General features: G+C 35.2%; 2 protein-coding genes across 9 annotated transcripts; both read left to right on the plus strand.

Moving 5' to 3' along the window:
• LOC127963405 (tumor necrosis factor receptor superfamily member 14) lies at positions 1 to 9,084 on the plus strand. Of its 5 annotated transcripts, none has more exons than XR_008154810.1 (10): positions 1 to 262; positions 398 to 487; positions 908 to 1,033; positions 1,163 to 1,318; positions 1,439 to 1,523; positions 1,613 to 1,791; positions 1,951 to 1,967; positions 2,221 to 2,261; positions 2,349 to 5,665; positions 5,845 to 9,084. XR_008154810.1 is itself a non-coding variant. In XM_052563299.1 (9 exons), exons 1-9 carry the CDS (start codon positions 217 to 219, stop codon positions 2,383 to 2,385), a joined length of 777 nt encoding a protein of 258 aa, XP_052419259.1. In that variant the 5' UTR covers positions 1 to 216; the 3' UTR covers positions 2,386 to 9,084. The 5 variants fall into 5 exon arrangements, 3 of the variants coding, with proteins under 3 accessions (XP_052419259.1, XP_052419258.1, XP_052419260.1); XR_008154809.1 differs by having other exon boundaries at positions 2,349 to 2,469; positions 5,410 to 9,084; XM_052563299.1 differs by having other exon boundaries at positions 2,349 to 9,084.
• A 589-nt stretch (positions 9,085 to 9,673) lies between these two features.
• On the plus strand, positions 9,674 to 13,469 carry LOC127963407 (tumor necrosis factor receptor superfamily member 14-like). Of its 4 annotated transcripts, none has more exons than XM_052563303.1 (7): positions 9,674 to 9,806; positions 10,034 to 10,123; positions 10,921 to 11,046; positions 11,144 to 11,299; positions 11,396 to 11,480; positions 11,557 to 11,715; positions 13,079 to 13,469. In XM_052563303.1, the coding sequence occupies exons 1-6, from the start codon at positions 9,776 to 9,778 to the stop codon at positions 11,711 to 11,713; spliced, it is 645 nt and encodes a 214-aa protein (XP_052419263.1). In that variant the 5' UTR covers positions 9,674 to 9,775; the 3' UTR covers positions 11,714 to 11,715; positions 13,079 to 13,469. The 4 variants fall into 4 exon arrangements, with proteins under 4 accessions (XP_052419263.1, XP_052419264.1, XP_052419262.1 ...); XM_052563304.1 differs by having other exon boundaries at positions 10,034 to 10,119; XM_052563302.1 differs by having other exon boundaries at positions 9,680 to 9,802.
• Positions 13,470 to 14,516: the final 1,047 nt, after the last annotated feature.

The raw sequence follows: 14,516 nt of genomic DNA on the forward strand, positions 1-14,516 counted from the left end.
TAAAGAAGAAGAAGAAGAAGAAGAACCACACCCTGTGCACTCACTTTTTTTCACTTTACGTCGAATTTTTTGAATATATGACGTATAGGATTGATTGAATACGTCAAATGGACAAATACGGTATTTGATGCTATGACTACATACATAAATTGAAGAAGCGCCTTCAGTCTACCAGACAACGAAATCATAACGTCGTCATAAAAAACAAGTAACAAAATGGTGGAAAGACTGAACATGAAAGCGAGTGTTTTGTCCGTATTTGGTAAGTGGTGGTCAGTACGCGATTATGTTCTGATCGAAACGATCACCTGGTCATATTTGAATTAATTACAAAACATTACAAATGCCCAAAGTAGGTCTCTGGTACAACGTTGAGTAACTTATTTTATCTTCGCAGGTATTTGTTCATTTCTTACATATGGAAATACATGCGGTCAAAGTGAATATAAATCTGCTGATGGAGAATGTTGTCCAATGTGTAATTTGGGTAGGTTAACTAACCAGTAACTTAAAGCACAAACAATGAGAAACAATTCTGCGTATTGTGTGCAATACACAAAATACCATAAAATCGCCTACAAAATGTCATATATACTAAACTATTTAAATACAAGGTGCAGTCATAACCAAAATAATTCAAAATTCATAGATACCATTTGTGTGTAATTATCTTTGGGTGCAGAGCTGCATCTTTCCAGATAACGTTACCTCATACCACCTCGCCTCCTCTTCAGTAGCCTGCCCTGCAGGTGAACGTCATTACTTGACGTCTGTGATGAGGAAGGGCACTATGGTATAGCCTTCTATTGGTCCATGGAGATGGACTCATAAACTTTTAGTCCAGGGGATCCTTGAATTGCTTTGTCACCTTAGTCTTGTGTGTTAATTTTAAATTTGTTTTTTGCAGGGACAGTAGTTTACCATCACTGCACTGGTGATTCCAGTACCACATGTATACCCTGCACTCCAGGAACATTCATGAGTCAACCCAATGGTCTTGATAAATGCTTCCCATGCAAACACTGTGCTGAAAGTATGTTTGTTTATATATATATATATATATATATATATATATATATATATATATATATATATATTAATCTCCAAAATTTATAATTTTACATTATTGTCTATGTAAATGTGTTGCTATATGTGCTCTTAGGTCAAGGACTTTACATCCAGAGGAAATGCACTACAATAAAAGACACTGTGTGTGATGTGCTTGATGGATATTACTGCATTGATTACTCCGATTCACAGTGCCGTCATGCTGAAAAACACAGAGTTTGCAGACCAGGACAAGAAACAAAAAGACCAGGTAGTGTTTCTGAATGCTCAAAGCCAATGTATATTTTTCCTCACATAATTTGTAGTCTATGAATCTCACTACAGTTTAAGGTTATTTCAGAAAATGCTTGCTCTCTATGTCTGCTTGAAGGAACAAAGACCTCAGATACAGAATGTGTGGACTGTACTCCTGGGTTTTATTCTCCATCTGGGCTGAACTGCAACAAATGGACAAAGTAGGTAATTTAGGTAGGTAAAATAGGTTTTTTGCTATGTCTTGGTTGAATTTTTATTGTTTATTCAGTTTTTCAATTTTCTTTCTAAGCTGTGCTGCCAGAGATGATATTAAAGCTGAAGATGGGAGTCCTGTAAAAGATGTCACATGTGTACAGAAGAACAGGAAAAGATATGGTCTTGTAGCTTTATGTCCCCCTGTTATATGTGCAGTTGTTATAGCAGCATTATACAGAAGGATACACTCAGAAGTTCTGACAGTCAGTAATGGTGAGTGGATACAGAATTGGTTTTTACTTTTAGCAATTTTATTGAAAGGCAAAAAAACGATTTATTTTATATTGCTGTGTTTTAATGCTTATTGCACACAGTTCCTATGTTTGTTTTACATTAAACTATAAATGTAATATCTTTTGTAATGTTTTGCAGGTGATAAAATAAATAAGGTAAGTTTCAAGCTCTGCCTTGTTTATATGATGCCATTTATTAATTTAATTTATTTTTGATTCATTATGAGTCTCATGCCACATTGGCATATTATCATCCGTTTTTATTTTTTGTGTGTGTGGCAAACTGGTGTAATTGTAATCTGTTTGTTAGTACTAATAGGCTTTTGTTCAGTTTTCTACATTTTTGTCTGTTTTGATGTACATACAAGAACATTCAGGATTTTTCTGATTTTGTTGTTTTATTTTTCAGTCTCCCATTGAGGAAACACCTAAAACATCAGGCCAACCACCGTAAGAACAACCAACTTCCTTTAGTATTATTTCCCTAATTGTGTGTGGCAGTGTGCTAAAAATCAATTGTTTATTATTTGTTTACAGGGAGGAAAACAATGAGGATCCAACAGATGATACATGAAACTGTCTATTACAATATGGGGATTAATTTTCACTGGAATTGACGAGAGTGTAGGATGGGGAACATTAAAGAGATAGAGGAGAGGTCAGTGTGCTGGGGTGCAGCAGAAAGTCCAGGCCAGAAGTAACCAACTGCCTCTACTAACAGTCTCTCTAAATGCAACTGTCATATTTTCAATCAGCTGTAAGGTATTTACAGAGTATAGAGACATTTGTTTGCTATATTTGACAGAAATATGGCTTTAAGGGATAGTTCAATCAAAAATGAAAACTCTGTCATTAATTACTCATATCGTTCCAAACCCATAAGACCTTCATTCATCTTCTGAACCAACCCTCTACATTTTGTTTTCCTAATTAATGTTGTTTAGCTCTGACACAATATTTTTTGTTTAAAGCGCTACATAAATATAGGTGACATTGCGAGTAAATCACTCGCATATGCGACTAAATCTTCATTCTGGGCGACCAAATGTTGTCTAATATTAGCCAATGGCTAATAAATTCTCAGATTTTACTCGACAGTGTGTGAGCTGCAAACAAAGTATAAGTTTAGCACAGATATATGTTCACTCGCCAAACACTCTTTGACTTAGTTCATCTGAATGGATGCACAGTGTGCCTTTGACGTACCGTAAACTCTACTGTAAAGGTGCACCACTTGTCGTCGCTTTGGTGTGAGCAGAGAGCGAGAGACTCTTGCATGCAGAATTGATGCACTACATGGAAACGATATACTTGGAATTTCCTGTCATTATAACCTAGCCTATGAATTGGTTTCAGCTTTTAAGAACTGTCAGGTCTTCTGGTAGTGGGCGGAGCTAATGTGAAACGACAATCTCATTGGCTGGAATCCAGTAGCTTGCTAATCCTTAGTTTGTTTTATAATGTGCTTAATAGAATTCGTATTATTATTATTATTATTATTATCATCGTCGTCATCTTATAAGTATTATTGTTAGTTTTTTTTTTTTTTTTTGTTTTTTTTTTTTTGGTACAGAAACCACTGAATGACAAAGTACCACCACCAGTCCAGTTAAAATGTTCAGTTGAAATATGTATGCATTTGTATTCTAATTACCGTATTTTCCGCACTATAAGGCGAACATAAAAGCCTTTAATTTTCTCAAAAAACGACAGTGCACATTATAATCCGGAGTGCCTTAATATGGATCAAGTGAACGAGTCAGTCTATTGTTTGTTATCTGGCTCAGCTCGGTGTTCATCTTCAGTTCTCTCTTCACAGCAGTTCAGTCAGTGTACTGTTTGAGTACATGAATTACTCCGGGATATTGGTTTGTTTGAACTCAGAGGGAGAGTGTCAGCCACATTAAAAAAGTTGACAGCTTAAGTCATTTGTGGATTAATGCGTATTGGAGATTCGAACAGTTTAAAACGATTCAGTTCGATTTGGTGAACTGGTTCAAAAAGCTCCGGTTACATGCAGAGATGTATAAAGTACTAGAGACCCATACTTGAGTAAAAGTACAAGTGCTCTATCAAAAAAGTGACTTGAGTAGAAGTTGAAGTGCTCTTTAAGCACCACACTTAAGTAGAAGTACTAAAGTATTCAACATTTTTTGTACTTAAGTATTGCAAGTAGTCTATTTTAAAATTTACTACTCAAGTACTGAAAGTAAAAGTAGAAGTATTGTGTTATGTAGCTATTAAAGAAAGTAGTCAAAAGTTTGAACATATTGTTTTTACTATTTCAAATGATTAACCTAAAGAACAATCACAATTCCTTTGACTGTAACTTCTTGTAAACAAAAAAACGGTTACTAGGGTTAGTTAGCCCAAATTGCAAAATGATGTCATTAATAACTTACCCTCATGTTGTTTCAAACCCGTAAGACATCAGAGGGTCATTTAGAATTTTTTGAAGCATCGAAAATACATCTTGGTCCAAAAATAGCAAAAACTACGACTTTATTCAGCATTGTCTTCTCTTCCTTGTCTGTTGTAAGACAGTTAAAAACAAAGCAGTTTGTGATATCCGGTTCGCGAACAAATCATTCGATGTAACCGGATCTTTTTGAAACAGTCCACCAAATCGAACTGAATCGTTTTAAACGGTTCGCGTCTCCAATACGCATTAATCCACAGATGAATTAAGCTGTTAACTTGTTTAATGTGTCTGACACTCCCTCGGAGTTAAAACAAACCAATATCCCGGAGTAATTCATGTACTCAAACAGTACACTGACTGAACTGCTGTGAAGAGAGAACTAAAGATGAACACCGAGCCGAGCCAGATAATGACTCGTTCACGAGTCAAGAACCGTTTCTGTCAGACGCGTCTGATTCGTGAACCGAGGAGCTGATGATACTGCGCATGTGTGATTTAGCGTGAAGCAAACCGACACACCGAGCGTCTAAACCGAACTGATTCTTTTGGTGATTGATTCTGAACTGATTCTGTGCTAGTGTTATGGGCCCAGGTGCAGTCAACGCCAATGAAGCCATTGCATCGAGCGCAAAAGAATCGGTGAACTGTTTTCTTCAACTGGTTTATTGAATCGAACTGTCAGAAAGAACTAACGTTACTGGTCATCCGAGAACCGATGCAACCGTTTCTTGACCCGTGAACGAGTCATTATCTGGCTCGGCTCGGTGTTCATTTCTCTCTTCACAGCAGTTCAGTCAGCACGCGTAGTCTGCTTAATCGCTTGATTCGCTCAATGATGTGCCAGCTTCATCAAACCTGCCATCTACAGTTCTGGCAGTGGTTTGTAATGGAATGATTCGTAACATTTTTATAATTGTAACGAGTAACGATGCAGCACATAAAAAAAATATCGGAGTAAAAGTATTAAACTCAGCGAAAATATGTACCGAAGTAAAAGTGGAAGTAGGAGAAAAAAATAATACTCTAGTAAAGTACAGATACCGCCTTTTAGTACTTAAGTACAGTAGTGAAGTAGTTCTACTTCGTTACTATACATCTCTGGTTACATGACATCAAATAATTTCTTTCGCGAACTGGATATCACAAACTGCTTTGTTTTGAACTCTCTCACAACAGACACAGAAGAGAAGACAATGCTGAATTTCTATTTTTGGACCAAAATGTTTTTTCGATGCTTCGAAAAATTCTAACTGACTTCTGATGTCACTGATGGACTACTTTGATGATGTTTTTCTTACCTTTCTGGACATGGACAGTATACCGTGCACACAGTTTCAATGGAGGGACTGAGAGCTCTTGGACTAAATCTAAAATATCTTAAACTGTGTTCCAAAGATAAACGGAGGTCTTACGGGTTTGGAACAACATGAGGGTAAGTTATTAATGACATAATAAGTTGGAGAATCCTTTGCAGGGATATTACATATTTCTGTAATGGCAACTTTTTAAAGTAAATAGTTCACATTTTTGTAAATTAAGACAAAGCCCTGAGGCACTGGAAAAAACTTCAATGATCTTGACAGCTGACTGAATTTGATCAACATTTTTCAGGAAAAGTGCCGTGTCATCAGCCAACTGACTTAGCAGGACACTTCTCTCTTCAACTTGAATTCCTTTTAAATTGGATGATTTAATAAAGTGACAAAACACCTGAGCAACAATGAGAAAGGTAAACAGAAACTGGGCAGCCTTGCCTAACTCCTCTTTCCAAATTAAATCTTTGAGTAGTGCCATTATTTAATTTCACAGAACTATTTCCCTCCGCATAAAGAGTATTCATAGTATTATAGAAATAAGCCCCAAACCCAAAGTGTTTTAAACAGTAGAAAATAAAAGGATGCTCAACAGAATCAAAGGCTTTGAAAAGTTAAAAAAAAAAAAAAGTATAAAGCTATCATCATTTATAAGGTCAGAATAATCAATAAGATCAAAAATAAGTCTAATGTTGTTACATATATGACGGTTTCTCATAAACCCAGATTGATTTTCATCAATAATGGAATCTAATACTAATTTGAATCTTTGGGCAAATACCTGAGCAAATATTTTATAGTCATTATTTAACAGACTAATGGGTCTTCAATTATCAATAAGCAATAACTCTTTCTTGGGCTTAGGAATCAAACTAATTATACCTTGCGTCATAGTTGTAGGAAGCTGTGAGTACTGTAAGCTTTCAGAGTATATTTCAAAAAGAAACGGAGCAAGAATCTCAGAAAACTGCTTATAGAACTCAGAAGTAATTCCATCATTACCGGCTGATTTATTACATTTTAAATGTTCAATAGCTTGCTTAATTTCCGTAATAGTTATTGGGAAATCACATAACTTTTGGTCCTATTTAGTAATTGTTTTAACACTCTTAAGCTGGTTACAAAAAGAAGTCATATCTTGCTCACTGAATTTAGAAGTATATAATTTAGAGTAATAATCATAGCAAAAGCTAGAAATTGCGTCAACATTATCTGTATTAATATTCATTTTAGAAACAGTTTAGTTTAGCTCTCAACTTTTCAAGATTAAAAAATAAGCAGACATCTGTTCTCCATGCTCTAACCATTTTTGCCTTGATCGAATAAAAGCACCTTGTGCTCGCATATTGTACATATTATCAAGCTCATTTTGCAGCTCTGTTAGACACAATCTCTGTCCTTCTACCAGGTCCACCATAGAAATGTTAGAAATGGCTAAGATTTCACTAACAACCTTCTCTTCCATGAGACGTGATTTTACTAATGTGCTACTAAACTTCCTCAAATATTTTCCAATTTCCAATTTTAATAATAATCCCAATTATGACGAAACAACCCTTCCTTTTTAGCTTTAATGCAATAATTATTAATACATTTACCCAATTCCTGTTTAACTGCTCTTAATTTAAGCAAAGAACTATTCATATTCCAGTATGAATTATACTTATTACAATTTGTGTTTGGTGAAATATTAATTGTAATTAATATGGCCTTATGGTCAGTTAATGGTGTTGGCAAAACATTAACCAAAATATTGTTCCCATCAAAATGGTTAGAGACAAGCCAAAAATCAATCCTAGAACGTCTACTGCCATCCTTGTTACTCCAAGTATACACAATATCATCTAAATTTTTCTCTCTCAAGGATCAATGTATAGCCCCTTTTAAACCAACACATGAACGTGCAATTATCTCAGATAACTCAGTCCAGCCATACTAATCATCAACAACAGGTGCGTTGAACCGAATTAGCCAGATCCTGATTAGCATGATGATATCATTTTGGATGTCATTTTATCTCGAATGTAATAAGCGTTGTACGAAGAACGGCACCTGGACTGCTATAATGTATACATGTAAATATACATTTCTTTGATACGTGCACTATGGTAATGTAAACATGTAAATGACTTTGATTCATGCACTGCAGTAATGTAAATATATAAATATAAAATGTATGTATAAGTAACTCTGATAAAGTGTTATACATTCATTTCCTGTACAACATTGCTGTGTGTCTATATAAACAATTATGTTCGCTATGGACAATCTAGCAGACAGATGTTTCAAGGCTGTGACCAACAAGTGGCAGATGTGGTGGTGAAGGGGCATCTAGATCAGTGGTCTCAAACTACATTCCTGGAGAGCCACAGCTCTGCAGAGTTTAGCTCAAACAGCTCCAAATCACACCTGCTTGGAAGTTTCTACAGTATTAATCCTGAAGACATTGATTAGCTGGATCAGGTGTGTTTGTATTAGGGTTGGAGAAAAACTGTAGAGCAGTGGCCCTCCAGGAATTGAGTTTGATACCAATGATCTAGATGGTGAATGATGTTTCAGGTTTTTTCTGATGTTATGACAGCACACTCCCAGCCTAAACTTTTCCAAAGGCAGAATCCACCAATGAATCCTAACAAAACATCTGGTAAGGGTACTCCTGAAATAAAAACGAAAATCTGTACTTTGACCTTTTGATATTTTACATTATATAAATCTTCCTTAGTATGTTTGAATTACTTGACCTAGTGTCACTGTACCAAACTTTCAGGTATTCGGTACCTTTACCAGTGAAAACCCATGGTTCTTGGTACCAATTTCGGTACCAAAGCAAAACACAAAAACATGCTAATTAAAGATGTGACTATAATTTAATCCAAACTGTGTACATATTTAATTTAAAGCCAAGTATAACTACTAAGTTAGCTAAAAAAAAAAAAAAAATCCCAGAACTGCTTTTCTGACTGCTGTGACACAATGTTAACCATTTGTACACTTCTCTAACATACATATTTTGTGGAGATAACTAATAAAAATATATATATTAAAAAACAAACAAAAAAAAGATCTGAGAGGTTGTGAGTGCCGACTTGACATTGTGCAGTGGATCTGAAGTAAAGTGCAAAAGTAAAAGTGTCGTAAACATTTGTGTCTGTAATTTCCTTTTATGTGAATTGCATTTTACACATTTGTAGATATTAATCTACAACTTCAAATTCAAAACCTGTATGTTTTGATTATTGTCTTTTTAATGAAAAAGGACACACACAAATATCAGCCTCAAGTTTCCCAAATTTTAATATATATTGCACTTTGTACAATATTGTTTCTAACAGCAGTATGCTTAATCTTGTTTGAACATTAAGAACAACATTTTGCCTGCTTACTTCACTGTGTAAATAACACACCTCCAATGTCAGATTGGCTGGTCAGATTAAAACATACGTTTGTTAATGTAATTTGAGTCAGTAGAGAGAAGAATGCATTGAATGTCACCCTATTTAAAGATTGTGTAATTGTTTCATTAAAACAGTTAAAATTGTTTTATGTCTTGGATTTTTTTTAACAATGTATTGTGCTTTTTGTGTATTGCACCACTGCTGTATCTAAGCAATAATTCATTTATTTTTTTCATGTTTTATAGTTTATAAACTTTAAAGGTTTAAAGATGAATTATATACATTTAAATGTCATGTGATGCTGTGTTTAGCTAAAACTGGGTCAATCACACTACCATTGAATAGTATGCATATTATAAAATCTGTTTAATACTTTAAAAAAATAATGAATTAGAAGTCTTAATGAAAATGCTGCAAAAAAAAAAAAAAACATTCAGATGTAGCGTACTGAGGTAAACAATTTGCAAACAATACAATAGAAACAAAAACAAATAGACAATAAGGCAATAAAAAAAAGAATAAATACACTGGTAATGCAACGTTTCTTAGTGATTTTTTTGTGAACTGCAGCATTTTTTGTGGAAATTCTGTAATGAAAGAGAGTTGTGAAGTTATACTACATCGTACAGTTTATATATATATATATATATATATATATATATATATATATATATATATATACACACACACACACACACGGACACACCGGTGTACATATATTATTGTTTTATATTTTCTTCTTTCTGGTGGTGGCGGTAATGCACCAAAAGTTTGTTTACCAATCACCAACAAGAAGAAGAAGCAGAATTTCGCAACACCCAACAAGCAGAGAACATGAGGGCGACGCTTTATTTTTACGCAGTAGGTATGTTACTTGTTGTCGTGATAGACAATCATCTGATTATAAAGTAAAGTTTAGCAGCAGAAATCGTGTCGCCTGATTAAAATGCAGCTATCAAAGAAATGGCGATTGTAGCAGTAACTAATCGTGTGATAGTGCTCTGTGGCTGTCATTAAATAAACAGTGAGCGGGAAACGTTTGACCTATTAAGAGTTTACAAGTTCAGTGCTGTTTATTTTGTGTCTTTACAGTTTTTTATCCTTTTCTCTCAATCGGAAGTACTTGTGGTCCAAGTGAATACAGAACTGCTTTGGGAGAATGTTGTCCAATGTGCAACGTAGGTAGGCTTACTCATGAACTTCATGCATGTAAATATGATAAGAGATAATAAAGAAAATATTTTTTCCCACCTTTTCTCCCATCTCCACCATATCCCAAAAGTATAGTAAACAGAAATTATGAAATTGGGGCCACATCTGCTATTTTGAAGCAGAAGATTTATAAAAATCGCTGGATGTATCTGCTGCACACTGCTGCTGATGTCATTCACCACAAGACAACATTTATTTCTTTATGTATGTAATCATGCAGGTTATTGAATAATACATATACCTGGAATTATTATCAAAATAGTATTTTAACAATAAATATTACAATACAAGGCTCTGTACAGCACTATATGAAAATCATTTGCAGTTTACCATCTTGCTCATAGCATCAGTGTAAATGCATCTCTTTAGGTGTTTATTTAGAACAAACTATTGAAAATGCCTTATATTTTTTTAGGAGACTATTGATTAATTAGTTTTATTTGTCGCCTTTCCAAATAGTTCTAAGAATTCACAAAGTACAGCAAATCATCTTAGTTTTGTATGGTCATTGTCAGTGTGTTGTTTGTGTGGTTAGTGGTCAACAGGCTGCTTTGCTGTTTTTGCCGCTACAGGCAATCCCTGCACTCCAGAAGCATTCATGTATAACTCCTAACCCACCCTCAACTGTACAACAATGGAGAACTTATGAAATGACATGAATATATATGAACATCAACATCATCACGGACCCATAAAGTTTGAATTTTTCTAGAAGATCCTTGAATTGCTTCGTCATCTTAGAGCTGTGTGTTAATATTTGTTTGTAGGAACAGTAGTACACAGTGACTGTACTGGTTATATGAGTACCACATGCAAACCCTGCCCTCCAGGAACATTCATGAGTCAACCCAATGGTCTTCATCGGTGCTTCACATGCAAAAACTGTGCTAAAAGTATGTTTATATTTTTTTTGCGTGTTTCTTTTAGCTTCAGAATTTGTAATATTGCCTGATTGCCTATGTTAACGTGTTGCTAAATGTGCTTTTTTAGGTCAAGGCCTTTACATCCAGAGGAAATGCACTACAATAAAAGACACTGTGTGTGATGTGCTTGATGGATATTACTGCATTGATTACTCAGATTCACAGTGCCGTCGAGCTCAAAGACACAGAGTTTGCAGACCAGGACAAGAAACAAAAACACCAGGTAGTGTTTCTCAATTTAGCAGTCTGTAACATATTTAAGTCTTCAAACATTTTAAGGTGTAACCCTGATATTTTTGGTCTCTGTTTCTGCTTGCAGGGACGAAGGCATCAGATACAGAATGTGTGGACTGTGCTCATGGGTTTTATTCTCCATCAGGGCTGAACTGCACCAAATGGAGAGAGTAAGTGAAGTTCCATTTGTACTATGTCTGATTTGAATTTCTGTTATTCATTCAGTATTGTCTTTTTTTTTTTAAGCTGTGCAGCCAGAAATGAGATTCTGAAAGAATGTGGCAGTCCTGTGAAAGATGTCACATGTGAACAGAAGCCAAAGGAAAGAAATGGTCTTGTAGATTTAATTTTAACTACCTTAGAAGATTTCTACAGATTTCTCTTAGGTTCAGAAAGCCAATAAAGGTAAGTAGACACATCTTTTTTTTGTAAACTTAATTTGTGGCCGATTCCAAACCTTTTTCTTTTCTTTTTTTGTAGCAGAAGCCTTTTGTCATTTAAAATATATCTATGAACTTCTAAAAAAAAAAAGTGTGACCTTATAACCCTGTGTGGTTAATTTAATTGACCTGATTTGAAAAAGACCTCACAATAATAAAAAAAATTTTTACATTGTAAACAAAGTACAAAGGGGTCATATGATGCTTTTTTTAAACATCGTTATTTTGTTTATTTGTTGTAACATAATATGTTGACATTTTAATGTTTAAAAAACCACATTATTTTTCAAATACTGTACATTATTTTAGGTCCTCTATGCCCTGCCTCTCTCAAACGCATAGTTTTCTACAAAGTCCCTCCTTTTGACAAGAGCAGTCTGACCCAGTGCATTGTGATTAGTAGATCACCGCAAGCACTCGTCGGAAATGTAACGCCCCTTTCCATAACCGTTTGCTTCATCTTTCAAAATAAAAGTACACAAACCACGGACGGTTTAGACAGCTTGGTTATTGACTCCACTGTGTGGCCCTCTCTCTCTCTCAAACACACACACACACACACACACACGCTTGCACGCACATACACACAGTGCACAAAACTCCATATTCCACATTCAATAGAAAATACTTAAACTAATAACAAAACATACATACAGTAGCTGATTCAGAAGTGCCAGATTGTCGTAGCAAAGTCAGAATAACCTCCTCTCATATGTTCACAGACGGTCATCTATAAAATGTGTTGCTGTTGTATTGTAAGTAAGGATTCCTAAATGCATCTACTTTCCGTAGTCCAAATATAGTGCTTTTGCTTTCACCTAGAACCACACAGCACCTCCCTGACATGACTGATTCAACACTAAGGGGGTGTTGCTGTTACTGAAACCACAGCTTCTTCCTTTGTGTGAACATTTTGGCAGCATTATGCAAATGTTTCCAAATAGTGATGTAGACATGTGGGGGCGTGTTTGAATGAGCTGTTTTGGGGCACGTGGCAGAGTCTTAACTTTGATAAAGAGATATTTTGAGAAAGAGGTACAAATATCTCTTTGGATTTGAGAACTTTAGTCTTCACAACTTTAAAGATCTTCTTCATGCACCAAGAGCTTTTGAAATCGCATCATATGACCCCTTTAAAAGGTAGCATCATTTTGTGCAGCCACATTCTGAAATGCTGATATACATGCAATAGTTTGTTGAGACTACCATGCCATTAATTCATTTCAGTTTTAGATTTCTTTGAGTTATTTTCTGGATTGATCTATATGAAAGAATTCTGATGAGAGGTCTATACCACTAATCTATATGAATGCCTGGATTATTCACAGGATTCTAAACAGCTAGCCAGCGCTGAAACCACGGAGGTGTTGATGTTGTCATATTGCTGTTCTCCACCAAAAGAGGACGCCAAGCCTTTTGACTGACAGCTAAACTTGATCATTACTTTGGCTGTTGTCTGTAATAACCAGCACAGTATTGCTGATGAGTGTCTATTGCACACCCGACACGATATGTTATAATGCATGTAATATTAGTCAAAAAAATATTAAAGAGCACATATATCAGATCATTAGCAAAAACTGATATGAGTGTTCAATAACTATTACAATGCAAGCTTTTACAATATTGCACACTATATTGCATACAAATAATTGTTTACAATGCATCTTGTTTGGAGAGACAGTATAAACACTTGGAAATAAAGCTTAATTACTTTAAGACCATATGCAATCATCTTTATTTCTATGAATAAGTTATAAAGAGTGTATTTTATTTCACAACATTTTTATCCATTTGTTATTGGACATACTCATTTAACATTGTTGGCTGCGACTACCACAGTTATACAGTGGCATTACTTTCAGAAACTATTGCTTTTGCATGTATGCTTCATAAACATAAATAACAAGTGTGCCTTTAGAAAAACCTCAAACGATCACTCTAAATAAAACCACCTTCTATTGTATGTTTGCCTGACCACCAAAACAGTTCCCCCAATCTGGTCACTTGAAATGCAAAATGAACGGATGTTAAATAAATTGTGAAACAGAAGACATTTCATTTAATTGTACTAAGATTGACAAGATTGGAAACAGATTCTGAAATCCTTGTTCATCAACAGGTGTTTCAGTAACTTTTTGGTGATAGTGTGGCAGTGAAAACGTGGCCCACAACATCCTTTCAGTTTACTTTTTTTTCTCCCACTTTGCGTGTCTGGGCTTGAGCATTTAAATTATCAGCGGAAGGAAAATGATATAAGGAAGTGAGTCATACCTGAAAGTCATCGCGTAATCTGCGAGTGTGCAGTATTGTGGAAGTGATTGTTTGGAGAACCTTGCGAAGTAGAGAGACGGCTGCTTGTTCAAACGTTTGCTTTTTATGCGAGTGGTGTCTGGTGCGTTGTGAAGTTTCCAAATCACTTTTAAACGGGGTACCGCCAGATCGTCTGCACTTAAACTCGTTCTGAAGACAATATGGGCTGCTCATCCACCTGTCCAGGTGTCTGAAATCCCGCTACACTCTCCAGGTTTCGTCATGACTGTGACGCAATTCTTACGTGGACCTCAAACCGAAACTTACTTTGACATTTTTTCCCCCATCTACCGATTTTTTTCATTTTCTTATTGCTCAAACAAGTTTTTATTTATTGTTTTCTCATGCCATGGTAATTGTGGTATTAATCTTCCCTTTTGTAAAGTATTATTGACTGCCTATGTGATTTAATGTTGTAACAGGTGGTGTTTTATTTTGCCATCCTGGTTTAAT

The sequence above is a fragment of the Carassius gibelio genome, chromosome B8 (genome assembly GCF_023724105.1).
Source record: "Carassius gibelio isolate Cgi1373 ecotype wild population from Czech Republic chromosome B8, carGib1.2-hapl.c, whole genome shotgun sequence".
NCBI lineage: Eukaryota > Metazoa > Chordata > Actinopteri > Cypriniformes > Cyprinidae > Carassius > Carassius gibelio.

Bases quoted from the DNA above. Each gene is read 5' to 3' on its own strand.
- LOC127963405 (XM_052563298.1), top strand. From the start codon at position 217: ATGGTGGAAAGACTGAACATGAAAGCGAGTGTTTTGTCCGTATTTG. The intron at 488-907 runs GTAGGTTAACTA...TGTTTTTTGCAG, and splicing joins TTGTCCAATGTGTAATTTGG to GGACAGTAGTTTACCATCAC. The intron at 1,034-1,162 runs GTATGTTTGTTT...ATGTGCTCTTAG, and splicing joins ATGCAAACACTGTGCTGAAA to GTCAAGGACTTTACATCCAG.
- LOC127963407 (XM_052563302.1), top strand. From the start codon at position 9,700: ATGCACCAAAAGTTTGTTTACCAATCACCAACAAGAAGAAGAAGCAGA. The intron at 10,124-10,920 runs GTAGGCTTACTC...ATTTGTTTGTAG, and splicing joins TTGTCCAATGTGCAACGTAG to GAACAGTAGTACACAGTGAC. The intron at 11,047-11,143 runs GTATGTTTATAT...GTGCTTTTTTAG, and splicing joins ATGCAAAAACTGTGCTAAAA to GTCAAGGCCTTTACATCCAG.